Below are 26658 nucleotides of genomic sequence, written 5' to 3'. Positions count from 1 at the left end.
TCCTACCTCATACCATACTCACCTCCCACCTGACCTATGGAGTATTCTTACCAAAAACGTTTAACCTGATTAACCATGAGGAAACAATCAGGCAAATCCAAATGGAGGGGGATTCTGTAAGACAGCTGGCCTGGATTCAAAAACGTCAATGTCATAAACACAAGCAAACAAAAAAGACTGAGGAATATTCTAGATGAAAGATTACCAAACAGACACAACGGATTGCAACTAAATGCAATGCCTGATTCTTGTTTGGATTCTGGATTGAAAAAAATTTTTTTAAATTGGTTATAAAGAGCATTATTGAGACAACAGGGGAAAATTGGATATTAGACATTTTTAATGTATACTAGATAATAGTATTCTATCAATGTTAAATTTCTTGAGTGTCATAACTGCGTTAAGTTATGTAAGAGAATGTCTATCTTTAGACGATAGATGCTGAATTATTTAGAATGAAGTCTCTGCAACTTACCCTCAAATGTGTGTGTGTGAGACAGAAGTAAAGCAATTATAGCAAAATGTCAACAATTGGTGAATTGAAGGATTTATGGGTATTAATTACATGAATCTTGCAACTTTTCTGTCAATTTCAAATTTTTCAAAATAAAATTTTAAGAAAACATGTGGATAGTCTATGACCCAACATTGCCTTTTTCGTTATATACCTTAAATCAGTTGTATAGGGATCAATGTGGATAGAGTGAAAAAAGCACCTTGCAAGATGTTAAGTTCACTGTTATTCCATTTGTGTAGAAATAAAAACCAGGAAATAATGTTATTAATTTTGTGGATACACCTCAATTTCATGATTTGTTTATCTGTGGATAGGGAAGGAAGGCTGGAAATAGGGCAGAAGAAGCGTCAAGGAAGAATTCCAATTCAATCTTTAAGGCTTTAATTCTAAAAAATAAAATAAAATAAAATAAAAGCCAATATGGACAAAATCTCAAAGAAAGAGATAAAAATTATTTTTAATCAGAGTTATTTTAAATTTTATTCTTAAGAATAGAAATCATTCTGAAAAGTGGTTAAGGCTTTTATCTCCCTCTCTGATGATGAGAAAAAAAAAAGACAGTATCTGTATTGTGTCAAGGACTATACCAGTCAAAGCAGGGCCTGCCAATCTGAATAAAGGGTCCTTCTAAGCTCACGGGAGGCTCTGGTTAGCTGTGTGACCTTGGCCAAGTTCCTGGATCACTGTCTGAATAGCCCTTTCCCCCACGGAGTTAATGCCTATGTTAGACGGGATAAATCATGTGTTGCGCTTAGCAGGGTGCACAGTAAGTGCCCACAAACGTTAATTCTACCATCATTATTGTGGCTGCTGAGTTATTAGTCCCCAGCCTGTGCTGGCTGGGCGGGGCCTCCCTCTCCCCGCTGCTGCTCTGGGCGTATCTATCCCGGCACTTCTGCAGTGTTTTCGGTGGTGTGCTCATTCCTGCTCTGTCTCCATCATTAAACTCTGAGCTCCTTGAGAGCAAGGACCTTCCCGCACCGCCCCCTCCATTATTCATCTCTGTACCTGCCTCTCAGCCCAGCAGCTGGCACACAGTAGGTATTCAGGAAATAATGATGGTAGGTATTCAGAAATGAATGACACCACCTGATTTCTGGCCACTGGTCCCCACTCTCAGAACTCACTTCCAGAAGTACATTTGCTTCCCTGACGGCTCCAGTACCTCCCCCTCTGACCACCTTCCTCCCCATCTGTTTTCCTAGGCATCCCATCCATCCCCAGGCTCTGTGTTCAGGCCTCTGCCTCCGTCAAGGCTGAGGACCCCAGGGACTAAAATAGTCGAGTTACTTAGCAGACTGTCGGATCCTTAAGAAAGTTCTGAGCTCAGGACCCAGGAGGTGGGTGGGTGGGGGTGATCCCTCCAGGCTTGAGGAGATTAGCAAAGCCTGTGAAACCGGATAAGGCTGTGACCTGGATAATTCAGGACTCACATCAACCCTCATTGGAATTCTCTGGGTGACTGCCCAGGCTTGTTTGGCAGGAGAGCCAGTTCCAGGCTCCAGGCTTTTGCTGGACTTCCTGCACCTGCCAGGGCAGCTGTGGGCTGAGCAGGCGGATGCCCGGCTGGGTCTGGGCAGAAGTTCCTTCTCACCACCTCCAGGCCTGTCTTCACCACTCGTTCTCATTCACGACTTTAAGAATCTGGAAGCCTAGAATCCACTGGGATCCGCAGCCCGTGGACCCCAACGTTGTGGCTGCAGGAGGGGAGCCAGCAGGGCCTGGGGCTCCAGGCTCTGCCCGATGACGCTGCTCGTGGGAACAGGAGCTGAGGCCAGGCCAGAGAGGTCAGTTGCGGGCATGGAGGCTGCAGGCCAACCAGCTGGAGTGGGTGAGACTGGAGAAGATGGGGCCCAGGAAGCCAAAGAGGGGGCCCTGGGAGGGGTAGGCAAGGCACAGACCCTGTAAGAGGAGATCCCTCGGGCTGCAGGGTCCTTTACCCAGAATGTGTCAAACCTTGTGAGCTGTGTCATTCTTAAAGAGGCAAGGCCACACCTAAAGGGAGATGGAGGTTACCCAGAAGATCATTCCTAAGATTAGGGGCAAAGCTGGGCAGGGTCATCCGTAGGATTCAAGTTGGGACTTCTGTTCGTGTTAATCTGAGGCCTTGCCGGAATTTCTCTTTAACTTAAACCACACAAAACTATTCCTTTTTGGGAAAAGGAATCATCAACATCTACTTAATATTCCTTAACTTTTACTAAACTCCTCTGTATGCCATACACTTTGGTACATGTGGAGAGGAATACAGAGATGGGGAAGATGCTGTTCTTGGCCTGTATAGGGAGATCTTTCTTCTCCTTTCCTCTATCTCTCCCTACTCCTCCCTCCCTCCACTCCCAGGCCGTCTTCTCTGGAAGGCAGTTTAGCTTTGGGCTGAGCAGACATGGCCTTGGGAGTCAAACTAATGAGGTTCAACTCAGAGCTTTGCCACTTAGCAGCTGTCTGGTTTGGGTGAGTCATTTCTTTTCCTTTGAGCCTCGCTGTCCTAATATGCAAACTGCATCTGACAGTAGTGCCTCCCTCATAGGATCACTTTAAGGATACATGGGGTAAGCCACATAAAGGACTCAGCATGGTGTCTGTGCTTAATAAGCATTAGCTATTTCTATTAGTCATTCAACAAACATTTTTTTTCTAGGGCCCAATCTGTGCCATACTGTGTACTAGATGCTGCCAGGGGTAGAGATGAATGAGACACCCTCCAGGATTCATAGCCTAGTTTGTTTATTCATTGATTGATTCAGTTAGACAGTCAATAAATATGTATTAAGCCCTATGCTGGGTGCTGGAAAGTCAAAAGTCCCCAAGTTGCTCCCTGTCTGGTGGGGAGACGTTGTAATGTACTGTGATTGATGCTATGATGTGGGAGCTCACAGGCTGCTGGGAGAACACAGAGAAGCAGAACTTTTCCAGTTTGGGGCAGGACGATGGGTCCAGAAGAAGGCTTTTTGGCAAAGGTAGACCTAATTTCCTTATTATTTCTCCAACTCATAAGCATGCCTCTGTTCCAGGACCTTTGTACTTCCTTTGCCTGGAGCCTTCTTCTCCAGGGTGTCCCCACAGCCTGCTCCCTCCCCTCCTTCATGTCCCCTCTGCCCTGAGATGTTTCCTGGCCACCCTATTCAAACTGTCTGCTCCCACCATCAGCCCTCTTCCCCACAACACACAGACACACACACACACCACTCTCCTCCTTTCCTGATTTTTCTCCACAGTGTTTATCAACACCTGCCAAACTCTATATATTTTATTTATTGACTTGTCTATTTCTGTCTGCTCCCACCAGAATGCAAGGTCTCTGGGGGCCATGAGCGTGGAGTTCTCATCTGTTTTGTTCATTGCTTTTCCCCAGAACAGAGCTTGGCACATAGTAGGTGCTCACAAAAGAGTTACTGAATGCTAAGCGTGTTAAATCTAGAAAGAGGAGAAGGAATAGAGGAAGAGAAGAAAGTGGGGGGGGAGTAAAAGAAGAAAGACAAGGAGGGAAAAAGAGAGAGAGGGAGGCGAGTACGGGGTGGAGAGAGAGAGAGAGAGAGAGAGCACAAGACGGTGTGTCTGAGAACTGGAAGGGGTTGGCATCAGTCTTCTTCCAAGCAAAGCGCTGGGTTGTGTGCGGATCCAAGGCAAGCCTGGAGAGGCGTGGCAGCAGGGCCTGATCGGCCACGGACCTGCCGGGGTACTTTGGCAGCTTGTGGCCCGTGCTGTCATAGAGGTGAGACCGATCGACCCAGGAACAGAAGGGGAGGCTGTGAACTCTGCCAGGCAGATATCAGGGAGGCGTCTGGAAGAGGTGGCTCCTCCTCTTAAGCGCTGGGAAGGAGTTCAAACGTTCTTCTAGGTGCCGCGGGCATTCTAAAGCCCTGTTCTCATCTCCCCCATGCTAACAGACAGGCGCCGGATCACCATCTCTTGATTTCGCTTTGCGTCTGTTTCCTTAGTGCCTCACTGCAGCTCTGTCCACAGGACTTGCTCAGGAAATGGTTGCTGGGTTGGATTGGGGTTGAAGACAAGCGGATTGGCCTGGAATCGTGAGTATCTCAGGATCAGGAGCCTAGAAGCTTTGCTCTTAGGTCTTGGGTCTTGCCAGTCAGAGCCATAGGTTGTTCTAGGGCTTCTCCTGCCTCCAAAAAAGAGGTGGCATTACTGCATGGAAGAACAGTAGGCTTTTACCAGGTGAAAAAGAGAGTGATGTTGGTCCCTCCATTCCAGATGGAGGGACCAACAGAAACAGAGTCAGAAAGGAAGACTCGTTCAGGGAATGCTTCCCAAGAACGAACAGCTGAATTGATTTTTCAAAGATAAAGCAAAACATGTCCTTGCTACCAAGTAGGTGTCTGGATTGCATTTTTAGCAAAAGTTTTGGTGAAAGTTGAACCTGAGCCTGTTACATATGTACCAATAGACTGAGACCAAGACTGGGCTGGCTGTGTGCGTCTTTAGAGCAAACTGCCAACCTACAGAATGGCTGAAATCCAGTGAGACTGCTACTCCCTCCGGAGTTAATTGGTTTACCAATCCAATTGCTGTTACTCCACAAATAAGTATCAACCAACGAATATGTATTAGGCTTTGGGCTAGTGGCTGATAATGTGATGAAAAGCAAGACTGACAAGTTTCCTGCTCTCTAGGGGAAGGGGTAGGAGAGGGATGTCATAAACAAGTAAAGAAATACATCAAAGAGAGTGAAAGATGATGTCAAAGTGCTGTGAGGGCTGAGTTGTAGAAAGGTAAAATGGGCATGAGAGATTGCTAAATTACTTAGGTTTGGCTAGGTTAATGGGAGAAGTTAAAGTTAGCTGAATGTTGATAATTGGCAAAAGCTTATAAAGGGAAAAAAGTCCAATTTAGTAGTTTGTTGAGTTGGGTCAGAATATTTCTATGATTTGTTGGTTTAATCTTGAGGAATATGATCACTGAATATGAAATCATTTCAACTATATAGAATTTTCATCATTTATACCTAAGTAGATAAATCATCTGTATATTTGCAGAAGGAAAAAAAATTTTGTTGAATAATATACTGCATACAACATCAAAAAAAAAAAAGATGGTGGTAAGTGCTGTGCAGGGGGAAAACAGTGATATGGGATTAATGGGAGGAGGAGGAGCTACCTTGGGTAGATGGTCAGGGAGGGCCTCCTGGAAGAGGTGTCATTTAAGATGAGACCTAGAGGATTAGGAATGAAGAGCACCATGTCTTGCTAAGTAACAGTATTCTAGGCAGGGGGAACAGCAAGTGCCAAAGTCCTCAGTAGAAAAGCTTGGAATGTTCAAGAACAGGTTAACATGAGAGCACCCACTGTCACAGAATGTCGGCCCTGGAGCTCATCCAGCACGTGTCCGACTTAATAGATGTTGCTCTTCGCAACATCCCTGGACATGACTTGGGCGTGAATCAGTGCTGGGGCAGGACCCCCAAGAAGGTGGGGAGCAGAGAATATTTGACAGGTTTTTCCATGCCATAGAGCAACTGAAGGGGTCCTGATTTTTCTGTGGTTTTTTTTTTTAAATCTTGGTAAAATGTAATATTTTTTCTACACTTTTACAAACCTATGAACCTAATCTTCGTAACTGGCATGACTGACTTCATGTGTTTCTGATGAGGCTCTCGTGTTCCCAACACCTAAAGAAACCTCCTTTTCCTGTGAAATCATGTGAGGGCATGACTCCCCCCTCCCCCCCGTCCCCCCTGCCCCTACTACAGTTCTGTTCCTAAAAAGTGCCCCTGGGGACAGGAAACTCACCACTCCCAAGACAGCTCATTATTTCCCCAGGACACTGGAGTTGCTAGAAAAATCTTTCTTGTCTCTAGCTCAAACCTGACTCCTTGGGGTGCCCACACTTGGGGCCAGCTCTGCAGTGGAGCCACGTGGGACAATGATGCTGCTTTTTACCCCTGAATATCCTTCAGAAGTTTGGAGACAGAGGCTGGATACCCCAAACCCCCTTCCAAACACCAGTCGGCCCCCATTCCATCTATCTGACAGGCATCCTGTGACCCAGACACCCCCAGTTTTCAAGAAGCCCTCCTGGAGATGGGGCTCAGGAACAGGCACTCCCCTCCAGGTAAGGTCAGCTAGGACCTCATTCTGGGCACCCACTCCTGCCGTCACTGCCGACACAGCTGTTGCTTTTGTGATCTGACTGGTACCAGGCTTGGGGATCATACATGTGATTGCTGAGCTGTGTCACCCACCCCTGTCCTTGTGTGCTTCAGTTCTGGGGATCTTAGGATAAGACCTATTCAGTCTCTTCTTATTGAAGTCACATCATCTTGCTATTGATGGAGGTCATTCTGGGACACTCAGCAGAAGAGTAAAACTCCTTAGCCTGACACCTAAGGTTCTTTGTTGACACACCCAGTTGCATCTCTTCAGCTAGCCTTTCCCACCATTCCTAAATTCCTACTGTACACGTAAAGAAGGTCCCCTTTTCTGAGAAGTCAAGAGCGCGCATGTCCGTCTTTCCTAGGAAGAAGAGCAGACATGAATTGAGCCTTTACTCTGTGCCAGCACAATTCTAAACGCCTGCCATGTATCAACTCAGAACATAGGGATGAGGCAGGTAAAATCATTCACCCCATTATTCAGGTGGGTAAACTGAGGAGCAGAGCACTTGCCCGAGGTCACAGCTGATAAGTGGCACTTCCAGAATGCGGGCTCTTAGCTACCAAGCATCCTTGCCTGGTAAGTGTGTGTTCCCAGCTCTACATTCAGTGACATGATGTGAGTTGCATGAAATTGCACAGGGTGAGAGTATTTACACGACAGAAATTGGCAAACGTCAAAAATCAGGGCTTTTTACCCCACTGGAGGGTCATTTATTAAATATTTACTAGAATATCGCTGCCTAACACCCTCAGCTACCCCATCTGTTTGCAGTTCCCTGAATGAGCCCTTATAATTCATGCCTATGAGTCCTGCATGTGCTGTTCCTTCTACCTGAATGCCCTTCCTCACATTCTTGTCCTGGTGAACTCCAATCCACTTTCTCTCACTCTCTTTTTTTTTTCATTTTTAAAAATTGTGGTAATATACACATAACCTAAAATTTACCATCTTAACCATTTGAAGTATGTAGTTCAGTGGCATTAACTAGATTTATAGTGTCGTGCAACCATTACCACCAACCATCTGCATAACTCTTTTCATCTTATAAAACTAAAACTCTGCATCCATTAAACATTAACTCCCCATTCTCCCTCCCCCAGCCTCTGGCAACCACTGTTCTACTTTCTGTTTCTATGATGTTGATTAAGTATCTCATGTAAATGGAATCATACAGTCTTTTTTTTTTTTCATCAATTTATTTTATTTTTGGCTGCATTGGGTCTTTGTTGCTGCACACGGGCTTTCTCTAGTTGCAGTGAATGGGGGCTACTCTTCGTTGCGGTGCGCAGGCTCTCGGCACGCAGGCTCAGCAGCTGTGGCTTGCGGGCTCTAGAGCGCAGGCTCAGTAGTTGTGGTACAAGGACTTAGTTGCTCCGCGGCATGTAGGATCTTCCCGGACCAGGGCTCGAACCTGTGTCCCCTGCATCGGCAGGCGGATTCTTAACCACCGTGCCACCAGGGAAGCCCAGTCTATGTCTTTCTGTGACTGGTTTATTTCAGAATTCCCTCCCCGTTTAAGGCTGAATACTATTCCATTGTATGTACACACCACATTTTACCTATGCATTCACCTGTCAGTGGACGCTTGGGTTGCTTCCATGTTTTAGCTACGTGAAGAATGCTGCTATCATCATGATTGTACAAATATCTCTTTGAGACTCTGCTTTCAATGCTTTTGGGAACACATCCAGAAGTGGAATTGCTGGGGTGTATAGTAATTCTACTTTTAACTTTTGAGGAACTGCCATATACTGTTTTCCACAGCAACTGTACCATTTTACATTCCTACCAACAGTGCACAAGGGTTCCAATTTCTCAAACCTACTTTTAGAGATTCAGTCCAGGTGCCTCCTCTTCTAGAAAGCCCTCAGTGACCTCTTCATCCTGGGATGGGTTCCTTTAATGTGCTTATACAACATTTACTGAGCAACTACTATGGACTAGGCTCTGAGCTGAGCACTTCAAACACGTGTTTACAGAAGAGATGGTTTCTGCTCTCAAGGCACTCCCTGTCCCATTACTGATGAACACATGTGGGATCTTCCCGGACCGGGGCACGAACCCATGTCCCGTTCGTCGGCAGGTGGACCCTGAACCACCGCGCCACCAGGGAAGCCCTACTAATTCCATGTTTTAAAGTCACTTGGTAGGACAAGCAAAGCATTTCCAAGGTCTGGGCTGGGAGTTTATCGTTGCCCTGGGCTGAAAGTTTATTGTTGAGTGAGAGTTAGTGCCAGATACTGCTTGACCTGGGATATCTCGGGACATCTCCCTAGAAATAAGACCTAAATCCCTGTACACGGGTAACTCACCCTGAGAGATGGGTAGAGAGGGAGGAGCAGGTCCCTTGAAAACATCTGCCTTTGGGGGTCAACAGAGATGGGGGGTGAGCCGCCGGAGGACAGATGGCAGACTGTGGCCTCTTGAAGGCCAGAGGGAAAGAGTTTCAAGAAGGAGGAGGTGATCATTGGGATGGAGTGTTCAAGAGAAGCCCAAGCTTGGGCAATGCCAGGCTTTGGGGGATCCCTGAGAGCTGGCTTAGGGATGCAACAAAAGGTACGCAGCAAGGGGTTCAGAAGAGAGTGGGTGATGGACAAGAGGAGGTGTCTCTGTCCTGAATTTTGGCTTTTAGAGGAAAAAGAGCTGGAGAGAGGTCAGCAGAGGCAAGCGATGTTTTCCTTTTTTGTTGTTTTGGCTTCCTTCTGTTTGGTTTAGGATGGTGAAGCTTGTGTATACCTGTAGGCAGAGGAAGGAATTGGTTGAGAAAAAGAAATGAAAATGCAGAACAGAGAGGACTTTTCCCCACAGCAGTTACTGCCCTTGGACATACTGTATATTTACTGGATGCCTTTACTATCTGTTTTCCCAACCAGAAGAGAAGCTGTCCTATTCACAGTGGATCCCCAGCAATAACCTGGCAGGGATTAGACACTCGATAAGTACTTTCCGTATTGAAATGAATTCACAGCGTTCCCGCGGGTGCCTGGTGCTTAGGTCCTGGGAAGAGAAGGGTTCATCGGGGCCCAAGGAGGGGCTTCTCTCTGATACTGCCGTGAGGGGAGGGGGAGAGGAAAGGAAGTTAAGAGCGAGGAGAGGAAGGAGCTCACACCCACACTTCTCAGAAAATTGTGTGTTGAGGGGGTGTGTGTCAGGGAAAATGGGCCATCGATGGAGAATAACCCTGACTGTGGTTATTCCCTCCTCTGTGTCTCTCCCGGAAGCCTCCCAGGCGTCTGGCGTGCTTCAGGAAATAGCTACTTCTGAGCGCAGACAGGAAAGATATCCCCAGTGGTCTTGAGGGGTGAAGTAAGGCTTTCTGCAAGAGTTACCATGCATCCTGGAGCTGGCCCAGGTGGGGTGTAAGAGGTGGGCAGGGAGGCCCTTAAAACCAGCTGGGCCCAGCTCCTGCCTCTACTCCAGACCGAGGACAGAGAGAAGGTGTCACTGGTGAGGAATCTCATTCTGGGGGCTGCCTTGCCCGAGGTGGGTGGGGTCAGGGCATATAGAGGGACGGGGCTGTGAGAGGAGACCCCTGGCCCCTCATGGCCTCCCCTAGATTTCGGGGAGGTCTCAGTAGCACCTTCTGTATAGTGGGGGTTTGGTGCTGTTGATCATTTCCATCCAGGAGACATGAACTGGGATGCGGGGGTGGTGGTCCTGGGAGCAGGGGGCCTGCTGTATGTAGACTTGGAGGACCTGTCTCCCCAGTGACCCGGCCACTCCCCGGGCCCTATGTCTCCATGCTTCTGTCAGGCTGTCTGTCTCCACTCTCCCCACCTCACATTACCGCAGCCAGAGCTCCACTCCACAATTATCTCTTGGCCTCGCTCATTCTTCTCCGTGGTTGCCTGATAAAAATATCCAACCACACATCCTTCTGCTGGGAGCCTCCTTTGGGATCCATTGATTGTCCACGTTCCCGGCCTCCAGAGCAGCTATTTCAATGCCTCTGCCACGTCCTCTGTGAAACTTCTTTTGTGCACCTTCAGACTCCTCTGTGTGGGACCTGGCACTGCTCCCTCACAACAACAGCCATGTCCCAAGATGATCTAATGTGCACCTCGGATTTTGATTTTCATTTTCTTCAGGTATGGTGAAGCCAACAGATCAGGAGACAATTGCATTTAAAAGCTAGTTTGTTACAGTTTCCAAGAGAAGGGGACGTACCACACCTAGCAGGGCCACACAGAGAAGCACCAGGGTTGATCAGGAGACAGAAGAAATGAGGGAAAGCATGGCCCAGAGCCTGCATTGTGTCTTCTGTGGCTAAGGCAAGACAGGCCAGGGTAAACAGTTTAGGACAGGCTAGCTTGAATAATTTCAGTGGACTTCAGGCCGTAGGGGTGGTCCCTGGTGGTCTGGTCCCGGCCCTGGGGTGATTTAGGCCAGGGGAAATATTGGCTGGGAGTGTGAAATTGAGATAGAGGAAGTGGCTGGGCATGGGAGTTTAGGATCGGTTGGTTTGCACTTGAAAGCCACGCTCACAGGAGAGTCTTTCGCTTTATCTAGGGATTAGCTAGTCTTGGAGGCGCTGTCTCTTTCCAGCCCGGCAAGGTCCCCAAGATGTTAAAGTGTCATGCAATACAGAAAATGAGCAAGTCGATTAGTTCACAGGGGCTGTTCAGAGCAGTGGAGTAGGGTCAGTCAAAGGAGTAGATTCACAGTCCTGGGCTGAATCCTTGGGCAACTCACTTTCCCTTCCTGAGGCTCCATTTCTTCGCCTGTAAAGTCCACAACTGCTATTCTCTCTTTCAACAAATGCCTGTTAAAGGGCAGACACTGCCAGTAGGTTTCACTGGACCCACGTGTTAGGGTCATTTGCAGGTTTAAGGAGACAGTGGATGGTGTCTGGCATGTCTTAGGTGCCCAGTACGTGGTAGCTGGTGTCCTCCTCCTGTTACAGCTCCAGGAAGCAGTGAGGAAGATTGGCTTGGAAGGGTAAGGTCTAGGGTCATTTTCCTTGTCTGTTTAGAGCCCTCAGAGCGGAGGCTGTGGGCGGACAGAACCCTCAGGAATGTTCTTGGAACTCAGAGGAGCTGCTGGACAAAGGATGGCATGGAGAGGCCAGCCCAGCTGCTGGGAGCCCTGGGGAGTTGGAGGTTGTGTGTTTGGAGCCAGGCCACAGGAGGTACCAGGGCCCGGGGCAGAGCTCTGGCAGAGTGACCACGGAACTCAGGGATCAGAGACAGCAGGGCATCGGAGTGGAATCCTGGCAGACTATAGGTCAGCTGAGCAGCTCTGGGTGAACAAGGACTTTGGGATCCAGAGAGGAAAGGGAAGCAGGCAGCCACTGGTAAGGAACTCCTAAGAGGCCAAGATAGAATCCATCACTGGCCCGAGACATAAGGAATTTCCCTTGCCTTCTGGGTGTGATTTTTTTGGACTTGCGCCTAGTGATTCATGCGTTTGTCAAAGGTAGATGCTGGGGAGGGAAGCTGGGGCCTCCAGGCCCATGGGGTAGAGCATGTGAAGGACCCTAGCCCACTCCGCTCAGAGGGGAACACATCCCTCTAGGGAGGGAGGATGTATGCGGCAGTGAGCGACGCGCCAGGCTTGGGTTTGAACGTCACCTCCACTTTTTATCAGCTGCGTAACTTCTGGCAGGTTGTTTGAGCTCTCTGAGCCTCCATTTCTGCACTGGCAAAATGAGAACTGTTGGGGAGGAAGACATTTTCTACCCCTCTAAGTTCTCTTGGCTGGTCTAAGAATTAAATCGACATGAGATACACTAACAGGAGAAAGTCAAACAAAAGTTTAGTAACACGTACACATGGGAGAGACCCAGGAAAACTAAGGAACTCACCAAAATGGCCCAAGCCCTTATCTTAAATACGATCTTCTGCTCAAGACCAGAGAGGATGTTGGGGGTAGGGGTTTGGGACTTCAAAGGAGAGGAAGGCAATTCACATAGAGTTGGAAAAGCAGGTGTTTGTTATGCAAATGTTTGCTGGGCCTGCAGAGACTATGCAACACAGGGTCGGCTCTGGTTTCTAGGCCCTGTCAAGTTTCTCCAGCCACAGCTATTCCCGTATTCCTTACAGATACCTCTATAATAGTTCTGTGCCGGGAACAGAACCTTTATCTAAATCCTTGAGGCAGCTAAGGGAGAGGTAAAAAGAAAGACTCCCCTAATCTTCTGTTTCTTAAAATTAATCAGCCTAAATTAATCCTTATGCCAAAGAGACACACTTTGGGGTTCAAATTTTGCTCCCCTACAGAACAATGATACCTACCCTTCAGAGCTGTTGTGAGTACCCAGGGTTGACTTATTTTTGTAGGTAGACATGGTGCCTGGGGCCCATGAAAATGTTTTAATTTTAAATTCTTTTAAAATCAGGAGAAAAAATAATATAATATAATGAACGTATAAGAATGAATCCAGCCTGGACTGTATTTGTTTTTATACCAACACAGCTGTAAAATATAATTGAAAAAGAATTTTCAGGAAGGAGCGATTGTGTTGGGGGTATTTGCCATGGGAAAATTCTCTCCCATCTCTAATGGGGATAACGACCCAGGGTGCCCCTCTCCTCCCAGGGACCCCTTGGGTCAACTCCTTGAGGTTTTTGCCTCATTTTTCCAGCTGCTGTTGCCTGTTTACTGCCCAACTTGAGAGGGTGGGGCCTGGCGGGCCATGGAGTGGCCCTCCCCAGCCAGGAGTGGGTCTGAATGGGCCATGAGGGCCTCTCCCGATCGACATGTCATGGGCTGTGTTTTCTTTTCCAGAACCATGGAGATGAAGGGCCTCCTCACACTGGCTTGGTTCCTGGCTTGTAGTAAGTGCTTGCCCCGAGACCTCTGAACTTTTGACCTTTCACCCCACAGGAACAATAAGGTAGTGGAAAGGAGACCAGTCTTGGAAGTCCTGGCGACCTGATTTTGAATCCTGGCCCTACCCTGACCATGTCGATTTCAGCAAGAGCCTTGGGCTCTCCGAGCCTCTGTCTCCTTATCTGTGACACAGAATAGTCCACGGGTTGGGCTGCGGCAGGATTCTAGGAGGGGATATGGAAAGATTGTGCCACGTGGAAGACATGGGGCTTGTAGACATGGGAGGCAGATTTTTTACTTTGATGCCAAATAAAATACGATAAAACTATCACAACACAAGATCCTTATATAAATATTCCGTTCCACAATTCCTGGGCATTCTCTGCTCAGGCCTGTCCAGGTTTTCTACATGTCCCACCTGCTGCCACCTCCCAGCTGGAGGGAACTGCCCAGCATGGGGGGAGCCTGGCTTTAGGCCTCCCCTGCAGCCCCATCACCATGTATACAACCTCTGACAGGCTGTCCTACTGATGCCTTGCCAGATGCCTGGAGACTGCAGGGAGAGTGGGAGAGTGCCTCTGGCTCACTGCAAAACCCTGGGCAAGTCACCTTCCCCTCTGAGCTACAGTTTCCCAACTCTAAGATGAGGGAGCTGGCTCCAGGGATCTCTACGGGTCCCACGCTGCTCTAAGATTCTGTGCCTCCCGTTCCAGAAGGCGTCAACTGCGGGGAGGGACGGGTGTATCATCAGGAGAGACAGGAAGTGCCTGTCTGCCTGCTTCATACTGATAACGATATTCATTAACCTTAACATTTCTTGGTCACTTACTATGTGTCTGTCACTGTGCTAGAAATTTACATACTTTATCTTTTTTCAACCCTCATGACGTCTCCAAAAGGTAGGCGTTCATGTTAGGCCACCCCCGCCCCCGCATTTTGCAGATAAGGAAACGGAGGCTCTGAGAGATGAAGTGACCTATTTAACACCATACTGTGAGTTAGTGGCAGAGCTGGGATCGTCCACGTCCAAACCTCCAATCCCTTCTCTGTTTGCCCTCACGTTTCTCCTTCCTCTCCCATGAATGGGGAGGATGAAAAAGGGACACATGGGTCCCTCCGAGCCTCGAGGTGGAAGAAAGGGAGGGAGCACGTGGGAAGGTGGGCCTGGAGCGGGTCTGCCTGGGCTGTCTTTCAGGCGCGCCTGCTGTCCCAGGGAGCTTGCTACAGCTGAGGCTGATGACTGAGCAGGTGACCAGGAAGCCCGCCCTGATGAGCTATGGCTTCTACGGCTGTTACTGCGGCTGGGGGGGTCGAGGGACCCCCAAGGATTGTACTGATTGGTGAGTTAATTGTCATAACTGCCCTTTGTGCTCCAGGCTCTGTATCCACATTTTCTCATCTAATTAGATATCAATTCTGAAAGATGAGTATTAAAGCACCATTTTATAGATAAGAAAACTGAGTCTTAAGAGAGGTTAACTGACTTGCCCAAGAGACATCTAGTAACTCTCCGAATCTCAGTGCCTAATATATCAGTTGATCTATCACTACATAACAAACCACCCCAAAATGTAGTAGCCTAAAGCGATGGCAACCCCTTATTTTGCTAAGATTCTGCCACTTGGGCAGGGCCTGGCGGGATGGCTTGTCTCTTCTCCACCTGGCTTCGGCTTGGGCCGCTCCGCTGAGGCTGGGCGATCTGCTTTCTAGAATGATTACTCCTATGGCTGGCAAGTTGTTGCTGTCTGCTGGCTGGGAGCTCAGCTGAGGCTGTGGGCCAGGGGCCTCAGTTCCTCTCACTTAAGCCTCTCTAAGCTTGTCTAGACTTCCTCACAGCACAGTGCCTCTTGGGTTTCAAGAGTGAGTGTTCCAGAACGGCATGACAAAAGAGCATGGCGTTTTTGTGATCCAGCATCAGAAATTCTACTGTGTCACTTCCACCGTTCTCTTCGTCAAGGCAGTCACAAAGGCTTTAAGAGAGAGGGGGCCTAGTTTCCACCTCTTGATTGGGAAGTGACAATGTTCTAGAAGAACATGTGAGATGGGAGAGGTTGCTCTTTGAAAAATACAACCTGCTGGGTTAACAATTCTTATACAGCTAGACATGTATAAGGGGATGGGGGTCTTAAACAAATGGAGGGCAGATGGTTGGAGCCAAGCTTGTCACTGCTGGAGTGGGAGTTTACAGACCAGACAAGCAGGGACAGGAAGCTAGAATGATCTATGTGATAATGGATTAGAGTTGGAGACTTTAGTATAAACTCCTAGTTAGCTGAATATAGATGCAGATGGCTACATATAAAAATATGTAGAGATATGTGTAATTACGTGGGTTAATATAGATACATACTTTTTTTGCTCTGTCGTCTGAGGGGCCCTAAAAGAAACAATACCCCAGAAGCAATAAGCAGCATCTAGTGCCCAGACCTGGTTTCTGACACCATTCTCCAATAAGAGGAACCAAGACTCCTTGGAGAGATGGCTGATCCTAGGACAGGGCAGGAAATATACAAGATGAACCTGGAGCTTTTTGTAGTGCCCCAAATTAAGGAAGGGCTTGAACAAAACAAGCCCAAACCAAACCCCTCATTGATAGGAATATGTCAAAGAGCACAGGAGCCAACTGGGAGAGCCCCTAATGGCCCAAACTGGAACAACATGGGCAGCAAAATAAACCCATAACCCATCTCATCATGACAAAAACATCAAAGAAATCCCAGTAGGAGAGCATCCTACAAAAGACTTGACCACCATTCCTCAAAATTGTCAAGGGCATCAAAAACAAGGAAAGTGTGACTGCCACAGCCAAGAGGAGCCTAAAGAGACAGGACAAGTACATGTAACATGGTGTCCATCACTGGATCTTGGAATAGAAAAGAACATTTAGGTAAAAACTGAGAAAATCTAAAGAAACTATGGACTTTTACAATTAATGAATCAATAGTGATATATTATTGTTTAATTAGTTAACATTTATTTAATAATGTATCAGTATTGGTTTGTTAGCTGTAAGAAACGTATTATACTCGTAAAAAGTGTTGATAATGGGGGAAACTGGGTGTGGGGTAAAAGGGAGCATTTGGTACAATCTTCTCAATTTTTCTGTAAATCTAAATTTTAAAAAACTGCAGTTGCCCACAGCTATCACAATTGAAGTTTAGTTATTGTTCATTTAACCATGTGAATCACATATCAATCCCAGGACCCAGGTTTCTCCTCTCTCGTGACTTTCCCCATGGCCTCATAGTCCTTGGCTGGGTCATCTCCATCCAGCTGAGATGGAGAGAGAGAGAGTGGAGGACAGAGTGGGAAGTTTTTTTTTAACATCTTTATTGGAGTATAATTGCTTTACAACGGTGTGTTAGTTTCTGCTTTATAACAAAGTGAATCAGTTATACATATATCCCCATATCTCCTCCCTCTTGCGTCTCCCTCCCACCCTCCCCATCCCACGCCTCTACGTGGTCACAGAGCCCCGAGCTGATCTCCCTGTGCTACGTGGCTACTTCCCACTAGCTATCTATTTTACATTTAATAGTATATATGAGTCCATGCCACTCTCTCACTTTGTCCCAGCTTAACCTTCCCCCCTCCCTGTGTCCTCAAGTCCATTCTCTACGTCTGCGTCTTTATTTCTGTCCTACCCCTAGATTCTTCAGAACCATTTTTTATATTTTTTTAGATTCCATATATATGTGTTAGCATATGGTATTTGTTTTTCTCTTTCTGACTTACTTCACTCTGTATGACGGACTCTAGGTCCATCCACCTCACCACAAACAACTCAGTTTCGTTTCTTTTTATGGCTGAGTAATATTCCATTGTATGTATGTGCCACACCTTCTTTAGCCATTCATCTGTTGATGGACACTTAGGTTGCTTCCATCTCCTGGCTATTGTAAATAGAGCTGCAATGAACATTGTGATACATGACTCTTTTTGAATTATGGTTTTCTCGGGGTATATGCCCAGCAGTGGGATTGCTGGGTCATATGGTTGTTCTATTTTTAGTTTTTTAAGGAACCTCCATACTGTTCTCCATAGTGGCTGTATCAATTTACATTCCCACCAACAGAGCAAGAGGGTTCCCTTTTCTCCACACCCTCTCCAGCATTTATTGTTTCTAGATTTTTTGATGATGGCCATTCTGACTGGTGTGAGATGATATCTCATTGCAGTTTTGATTTGCATTTCTCTAATGATTAATGATGTTGAGCATTCTTTCATGTGTTTGTTGGCAATCTGTATATCTTCTCTGAAGAAATGTCTATTTAGGTCTTCTGCCCATTTTTGGATTGGGTTGTTTGTTTTTTTGATATTGAGCTGCATGAGCTGCTTGTAAATTTTAGAGATCAATCCTTTGTCAATTGCTTCATTTGCAAATATTTTCTCCCATTCTGAGGGTTGTCTTTTCGTCTTGTTTATGCCTTCCTTTGCTATACAAAAGTTTTTGTTTCATTAGGTCCCATTTGTTTATTTTTGTTTTTATTTCCATTTCTCTAGGAGGTGGGTCAAGAAGGATCTTGCTGTGATTTATGTAATAGAGTGTTCTGCTTAGGTTTTCCTCAAAGAGTTTTATAGTGTCTGGCCTTACATTTAGGTCTTTAATCCATTTTGAGTTTATTTTTGTGTATGGTGTTAGGTAGTGTTCTAATTTCATTGTTTTACATGTAGCTGTTCAGTTTTCCCAGCACCAGTTATTGAAGAGGCTGTCTTTTCTCCATTGTATATTCTTGCCTCCTTTACCAAAAATAAGGTGACCTTATGTGCGTGGGTTTATCTCTGGGCTTTCTATCCTGTTCCATTGATCTATATTTCTGTTTTTGTGCCAGTACCATACTGTCTTGATTACTGTAGCTTTGTAGTATAGACTGAAGTCTGGGAGCCTGATTCCTCCAGCCCGTTTTTCTTTCTCAAGATTGCTTTGGCTATTCAGGGTCTTCTGTGTTTCCATACAAATTGTGAAATTTTTTATTCTAGTTCTGTGAAAAATGCCATTGGTAGTTTGATAGGGATTGCACTGAATCTGTAGATTGCTTTGGGTAGAATAGTCATTTTCACAATGCTGATTCTTCCAATCCAAGAACATGGTGTATCTCTCCATTGGTTTGTATCATCTTTAATTTCTTTCATCAGTGTCTTATAGTTTTCTGCATACAGGTCTTTTGTCTCCTTAGGTAGGTTTATTCCTAGGTATTTTATTCTTTTTGTTATGATGGTAAATGGGAGTGTTTCCTTAATTTCTCTTTCAGATTTTTCATCATTAGTGTATAGGAATGCAAGAGATTTCTGTGCATTAATTTTGTATCCTGCTACTTTACCAGATTCATTAATTAGTTCTAGCAGTTTTCTGGTAGCATCTTTAGGATTCACTTTGTATAGTATTATGTCATCTGCAAACAGTGACAGCTTTATTTCTTCTTTTCTGATTTGGATTACTTTTATTTCTTTTTCTTCTCTCATTGATGTGGCTAAAGCTTCCAAAACTATGTTGAATAATAGTGGTGGGAGTGGACAACCTTCTCTTCTTCCTGATCTTAGAGGAAATGGTTTCAGTTTTTCACCATTGAGGACGATGTTGGCTGTGGGTTTGTCATATCTGGCCTTTATTATGTTGAGGTAAGCTCCCTCTCTGCCTACTTTCTGGAGGGTTTTTATCATAAATGGGTGTTGAATTTGTCAAAAGCTTTTTCTGCATCTATTGAGATGATCATATGGTTTTTCTCCTTCACTTTGTTAATATGGTGTATCACATTGATTGAATTGTGTATATTGAAGAATACTTGCATTCCTGGGATAATCCCCACTTGATCATGGTGTATGATCCTTTTAATGGATTCTGTTTGCTAGTATTGAGGATTGTTGCATTTATGTTCATCAGTGATATTGCCTGTAGTTTTCTTTCTTTGTGACATCTTTGTCTGGTTTTGGTACCAGGGTGATGGTGACCTCGGAGAATGAGTTTGGGAGTGTTCCTCCCTCTGCTATATTTTGGAAGAGTTTGAGAAGGATAAGTGTTAGCTCTTCTCTAAATATTTGACAGAATTCACCTGTGAAGCCATCTGGTCCTGGGCTTTTGTTTGTTGGAAGGTTTTTAATCAGTCTCAATTTCAGTGCTTGTGATTGGTCTGTTTATATTTTCTATTTCTTCCTGTTTCAGTCCCAGAAGGTTGTGCTTTTCTAACAATTTGTCCATTTCTTCCAGTTTGTCCATTTTATTGGCATATAGTTGCTTGTAGTAATCTCTCATTATCCTTTGTATTTCTGCAGAGTCGGTTGTTACTTCTCCTTTTTCATTTCCAATTCTATTGATTTGAGTCTTCTCCCTTTTTTTCTTGATGAGTCTGGCTAATGGTTTATCAATTTTGTTTATCTTCTCAAAGAACCAGCTTTTAGCTTTATTGATCTTTGCTATTGTTTCCTTCATTTCTTTTTCATTTATTTCTGATCTGATCTTTATGATTTCTTTCCTTCTGCTAACTTAGGGGGGGTTTTGTTCTTCTTTCTCTAATTGCTTTAGGTGTAAGGTTAGGTTGTTTATTTGAGACGTTTCTTGTTTCTTGAGGTAGGCTTGTATTGCTATAAACTTCCCTCTTAGAACTGCTTATGCTGCATCCCATAGGTTTTGGGTCATCGTGTTTTCATTGTCATGTGTTTCTAGGTTTTTAAAATTTTCTCTTTGATTTCTTCAGTGATCTCTTGGTTATTTAGTAGTATATTGTTTAGCCTCCACGTGTTTGTATTTTTTACAGATTTTTTTCCTCTAACTGATATCTAGTCTCATAGCATTGTGGTCAGAAAAGGTACTTGATACGATTTCAATTTTCTTAAATCTACCAAGGCTTGATTCGTGACCCAAGATATGATCTATCCTGGAGAATGTTCCATGAGCACTTGAGAAGAAAGTGTATTCTGTTGGTTTTGGGTGGAATGTCCTATAAATATCAATTAAGTCCATCTTTTTTAATGTACATTTAAAGCTTGTGTTTCCTTATTTATTTTCATTTTGGATGATCTGTCCATTGGTGAAAGTGGGGTGTTAAAGTCCCCTACTATGATTGTGTTACTGTTGATTCCCCCTTTTATGGCTGTTAGTGTTTGCTTTATGTATTGATGTGTTCCTATGTTGGGTGCATAAATATTTACAATTGTTATATCTTCTTCTTGGATTTATCCCTTGATCATTATGTAGTGTCGTTCTTTGTCTCTTCTAATAGTCTTCATTTTAAAATCTATTTTGTCTGATATGAGAATTGCTACTCCAGCTTTCTTTTTTTTTTTTTTTTTGGTGGTACGCAGGCCTTTCACTGTTGTGGCCTCTCCCGTTGCAGAGCACAGGCTCCAGACGCGCAGGCTCAGCAGCCATGGCTCACAGGCCCAGCCGCTCCGCAGCATGCGGGATCTTCCCGGACCAGGATACGAACCCACGTCCCCTGCATTGGCAGGCGGACTCTCAACCACTGCGCCACCAGGGAAGCCCTCCAGCTTTCTTTTGATTTCTATTTGCATGCAATATCTTTTTCCATGCCCTCACTTTCAGTCTGTATGTGTTCCTAGGTCTCTTGTAGACAGCATATATTTGGGTCTTGTTTTTGTATCCATTCAGCCAGTCTATGTCTTTTGGTTGGAGCATTTAATTGATTTACATTTAAGGTAGTTATCAATATGTATGTTCCTACTACCATTTTCTTAATTGTTTTTGGTTTGTTATTGTAGGTCTTTCCCTTCTCTTGTGTTTCCCACTTAGAGAAGTTCCTTTAGCATTTGTTGTAAAGCTGGTTTGGTGGTGCTGAATTCTCGTAGCTTTGTAAAGCTTTTGATTTCTCCGTTGAATCTGAATGAGATCCTTGCTGGGTACAGTAATCTTGGTTGTAGGTTTTTCCCTTTCATCACTTTAAATATCCTGCCACTCCCTTCTGGCTTGCAGAGTTTCTGCTGAAAGATCAGCTGTTAACCTTCTGGGGATTCCCTTGTATATTATTTGTTGTTTTTCCCTTGCTGCTTTTAATATTTTTTCTTTGTATTTAGTTTTTGATAGTTTGATTAATATGTGTCTTGGCATGTTTCTCCTTGGATTTATCCTATATGGGACTCTCTGCACTTCCTGGACTCAATTGACTATTTCCTTTCCCATATTAGGGAAGTTTTCGACTATAATCTGTTCAAATATTTTCTCAGTCCCTTTCTTTTTCTCTTCTTCTTCTGGGACCCCTATACTTCAAATGTTGGTGCACTTAATGTTGTCCCAGAGGTCTCTGAGACTGCCCTCAATTCTTTTCATTCTTTTTTCTTTATTCTGCTCTGTGGTAGTTATTTCCACTATTTTATCTTCCAGGTCACTTATCTGTTCTTCTGCCTCAGTTATTCTGCTATTGATTCCTTCTAGAGAATTTTTAATTTCACTTATTGTGCTGTTCATCATTGTGTGTTTGCTCTTTAGTTCTTCTAGGTCCTTGTTAAACGTTTCTTGTATTTTCTCTATTCTATTTCCAAAATTTCGGTTATCTTTACTATCATTACTCTGAATTCTTTTTCATGTAGACTGCCTATTTCCTCTTCATTTGTTTGGTCTGGTGGGTTTTTACCTTGCTCCTTCATCTGCTGTGTGTTTCTCTGTCTTCTCATTTTGCTTAACTTACTGTGTTTGGGGTCTCTTTTCTGCAGGCTGCAGGTTCATAATTCCCGTTGTTTTTGGTGTCTGCCCCCAGTGGCTAAGGTTGGTTCAGTGGGTTGTGCAGGCTTCCTGGTGGAAGAGACTGGTGCGTGTGTTCTGGTGGATGAGGCTGGATCTTGTCTTTCTGGTGGGCAGGACCACGTCTGGTGGTGTGTTTTGGGGTGTCTGTGACCTTATTATGATTTTAGGTGGCCTCTCTGCTAATGTGTGGGGTTGTGTTCCTGTCTTGCTAGGTGTTTGGCATAAGGTGTCCAGTACTGTAGTTTGCTGGTCATTGACTGGAGCTGGGTCTTAGCTTTGAGATGGAGATCTCTGGGAGAGCTTTTGCTGTTTGATATTACATGGAACCGGGAGGTCTCTGGTGGACCAATGTCCTGAACTTGGCTCTCCCACCTCAGAGGTACAGGCCTGAAACCCAGCCAGAGCACCAAGACCCTGTCAGCCACATGACTCAGAAGAAAAGGGAGAAAAAATAAATAAATAAAATAAAATAAAATAAAAAGTTATTAAAATAAAAAACTACTAAAAATTAAAAAATAATAAAAAAGAAAGAAAGAAGAGAGCAACGAAACCAAAAAAGAAATCCACAAATTATAACAAGCACTAAAAACTATACTAAAAAAACCCCAAAAAACAAAAACAGACAGACAGAACCATAGGACAAATGGTAAAAACAAAGCTATACAGACAAAATCACACAAAGAAGCATATACATACACACTCACAAAAAGAGAAAAAGGAAAAAATATATATATATATGAAAAAAAATATATATATATTTTAAAAAAAGGAAGAAAGCTACCAAATCAATAAAGAAATCTACCAATGGTAATAAACGCTAAATACTAAACTAAGATAAACATAAAACCAGAAACAAATTAGATGCAGGAAGCAAACCCCAAGTCTACAGTTGCTCCCAAAGTCCACCGCCTCAATTTTGGGATGATTCGTTGTCTCTTCAGGTATTCCACAGATGCAGGTACATCAGGTTGATTGTGGAGATTTAATCACTGCTCCTGAAGCTGCTGGGAGAGATTTCCCTTTCTCTTCTTTGTTCGCACAGCTCCTGGGGTTCAGCTTTGGATTTGGCCCCACCTCTGTGTGTAGGTCTCCTGAGGGTGTCTTTTCCCTTTTGAGAAGTCTGAGGTCTTCTGCCAGCGTTCAGTAGGTGTTCTGTAGGAGTTGTTCCACATGTAGATGTATTTCTGATGTATTTGTGGGGAGGAAGGTGATCTCCATGTCTTACTCCTCCGCCATCTTGAAGGTCTCCTACAGTGGGAGTTTTTTATGGGTAGGTTTAGAAGTGCTGTACATTTTCCAGGGTGCCAGCCTCGTCATGTGACCACACATACCTGCAAGGGGGGCTGGGAAATGTAGTCTCACCGTGGGCCCAGGAGGAAAGAGCTGGTCCGTGAACTGGTACATGTGTGGGACAGACTTAATGGAAGAGCAGGAAGGACTCAGCCATATTATGAGATTCTTTCTTGGTCAGATCTCACCAACCATGGTGGCCTCTGCTCAAGGGACAGGCCCCTTCTGCTCAGGATCTAAATCTCTTGCATTGACAGGTGCTGTTGGATGCATGACCACTGCTACGCACGGCTGGAGAAAAAAGGCTGCAATGCCTTGACACAGGTGTACAGATACAGAGTTGCATGCGGCCTGGTCACCTGTGGTAAGGCTGGGGCTTCCATTCAGGCCACTGGAAAAGCCTGGGTCCCTGCTGCCTCTGAGGTCAGGTGCCCCAAGAGGTCAGCCAGTCTATATCTTGGGGGCCAGAGATGGGGGCAACAGGGGCAGGATTATTGCAGCTGTATCTGACCTCTAGGGGGCGGGCGGAAACATCTTAGACTCAGCATGTATTAGGAGTCAAGTGCTTTCCATATGTCCTTTTGCTTGCTGTGGGGTGGCTTTAGTGTCTCCACTTTACAGATGAGGAAACAGACTCAAAGGCTTGCCAGTGCACACAGCTAGAGTCGGGATTCAAGCTCAGGTCCTTCTGAGTTCAAAGCTAAATCTGGGGATGGTGTCTCCGCTCTGAGAACTGAAGTTCCTCCAGAGACAGGGCTGTCTCCATCACCAGACTGAGAGCTCCCAGTCTGATGGGGAGGGAATGCGTGTCCTCCATCAGACTGGGGACTCCCTGAGGGCAGGAGTTGTGTCTCCCTCAGCTGAAACCTCGCCCTGGGCAGCAGCTGTGCCTCTTCCATCAGGTTATGCACCCCCAGTGTAGATGCTGTGCCTCCCACATCAGACTGAGGGCAGGAAGGAGACTGGGGAGTCTGCTCAGGCTAGCAGCAAGTCCTGACTGAAGCAAGTCCAGAGTCAGTGTCACAGAGCATCTCTTCTTCCTCATCCTGCATTTGGTGTCCTGTTTGCAGAACGTGGGTCCCTCTGCCAGATGCAGCTCTGCGCCTGTGACCGGCATTTCGTCTACTGCCTGAAAAGAAACATGAGGAGCTACAACCCTCTTTATCAATACTTTCCCAACTTCCTCTGCATCTAGTCGCCTCAGTGAGCTCCTCCTGGACCAAGATTCTTACACCCTCTCCTACAGCACAGAGCTTACCCACTCTGCTGGAATCCCCAGAGAGGCTCCCAGGTCTGGGACCTCATTCTTTCTTGATGTTCCACTGGGCTCGGAGGAGGCCCACAGCCTCACTTCATCCTCCAGAGTTCCAGGAGAGTGACTCTGGTCATTAGACTTGGCAAGGTCAGGGTCCCCGGCCTCCACTTGTGAGATCAGCCGCTCTGGTGCCGAAAGCTCGCCCTTCACTCCAGGCCAGCTGTGTTTCTCCTCATCCCTGAAGATAGCCCTGCTTCTCCAGGAGGGAGGCTTTCCTGGGATGCATTGACTTTTCAGTTCTGCAGTTGGGTTATCACTACCATCCTGTAGAGAATTTTCACAGAAGTGGAAGCAAAAGTGACTCCATAATTCTGCCACATAGGTATTAAATAAAATTCCTTCTCAAGACTAATAATAACCACACAGGTATTTCCTCTGCTGTGGAGGATTGCCTGCACCTCTTTCTCTGCTGTTGGGGCACCAGACCCAGCATTAACCATGTTCCCTCAGAGGAGGAAGGTACAGATTAGTAACTAGAAGGTTTCCTGGGATGAGTACCAAGCCTTCTTTGGGGCTCATCTCCTTAAACCTTGCGTCCACTCGAGCCAAGCACTGGACCTCATTCTTCCTCCAGGGAGCGGGGAGAAGATGATTGGCAATCGTGCCGTCTTGGGCTTCCAGACCAGAGAGCGCCGCATTTGAATGCCAACTTGGCTTCTCCAGCTGTGTGGTCTCAGGCTCATTACTGAACCCCTCTGATTTCTGGTCTCTTTAAAAAAGAAACTGTAGGGCTTCCCTGGTGGCACAGTGGTTGAGAGTCCGCCTGCCGATGCAGGGGACACGGGTTCGTGCCCCGGTCCAGGAAAATCCCACATGCTGCGGAGTGGCTTGGCCCGTGAGCCGTGGCTTCTGAGCCTGCGCGTCCGGAACCTGTGCTCCGCAACGGGAGAGGCCACAACAGTGAGAGGCCCGCGTACCGCAAAAAAAAAAAAAAAAAAAAAAGAAACTGTAATGTTTTTTGCGATGTAAATTGGGAATCCCAAAGCTACCTTGATGATGACCTGGCGATGCTGAGGTTCTGGGATTTCACAGAGCAAGACATTAAAAAATAGAGTTCGGGCTTCCCTGGTGGCGCAGTGGTTGAGAATCTGCCTGCCTGTGCAGGGGATATGGGTTCGAACCCCGGTCTGGGAAGATCCCACATGCCGCGGAGTAACTGGGCCTGTGAGCCACAACTACTGAGCCTGCGCGTCTGGAGCCTGTGCTCCACAACAAGAGAGGCCGCGATAGTGAGAGGCCCGCGCACCGCGATGAAGAGTGGCCCCCGCTTGCCGCAACTAGACAAAGCCCTCGCACAGAAACGAAGACCCAACACAGCCAAAAATAAATAAATTTATAAAAAAAAAAAAAAGTTCAACTATGGGGTTTATTTTTACCAAGGAAGGACACTAAAGAGTCCACCTCATCTATCTATTCATAAAAGAAAGGGTGTTCTAATACCCAGACTGCAGGAAGAAAGGACACATCCCAAAACAAAGGAGAGTCCTTTCCAAGAAAGGACATTTGGCCTCCTTCCATTGACAAATCCCAAAATAACCACACGATAAATGGGATCTATATTTAAAAACCTCCAATGTTGAACATTTTCAAAATAAAATTTAATTTTATGCAATTACCCTGAATGTACTAGTGTTTTCGAAAAGTTTGCTATGGACTCGCGTCTAAATTTGACAGTGTAACAAAGAAAGCAATTCAAATGTCCAATTCGCTCATGAAATTTTTTTGATCAGAGCCATTTTCCAAATCCATTTTTAAATAGGTATGTAAAGGAAATTGGGAGCTTCACTCTCAATGCCATTTCTCTTCAATTGCGATATTCTGGATGATGGAGAAGAGACCTCAGCCCAGGCTTCTCCCTTCTCCCGTCAGGGTCAGGTAGCAGGCAGGGTGGTGTCTTGCTGGTAAGCTCTGCAGGAGGGGGCTGCATTCAGGCCCCTCTTACTGGGGCACCCAAGTA

The 26658-nt window shown here is 45.6% G+C and overlaps 1 protein-coding gene across 1 annotated transcript; it reads left to right on the top strand.

Moving 5' to 3' along the window:
* Nucleotides 1-2177: 2177 nt before the first annotated feature.
* Nucleotides 2178-25516, top strand: PLA2G5 (phospholipase A2 group V). The gene is made up of 5 exons (XM_029231196.1): nt 2178-2304; nt 13357-13406; nt 14597-14741; nt 23644-23750; nt 24457-25516. The coding sequence occupies exons 1-5, from the start codon at nt 2261-2263 to the stop codon at nt 24579-24581; spliced, it is 471 nt and encodes a 156-aa protein (XP_029087029.1). The 5' UTR covers nt 2178-2260; the 3' UTR covers nt 24582-25516.
* The last annotated feature ends 1142 nt before the right edge of the window (nt 25517-26658 follow it).

The sequence above is a fragment of the Monodon monoceros genome, unplaced genomic scaffold, assembly GCF_005190385.1.
Source record: "Monodon monoceros isolate NGI ecotype Baffin Bay Population unplaced genomic scaffold, NGI_Narwhal_1 Super_Scaffold_18, whole genome shotgun sequence".
NCBI lineage: Eukaryota > Metazoa > Chordata > Mammalia > Artiodactyla > Monodontidae > Monodon > Monodon monoceros.
This window is presented reverse-complemented; position numbering and strand designations above follow the sequence as displayed.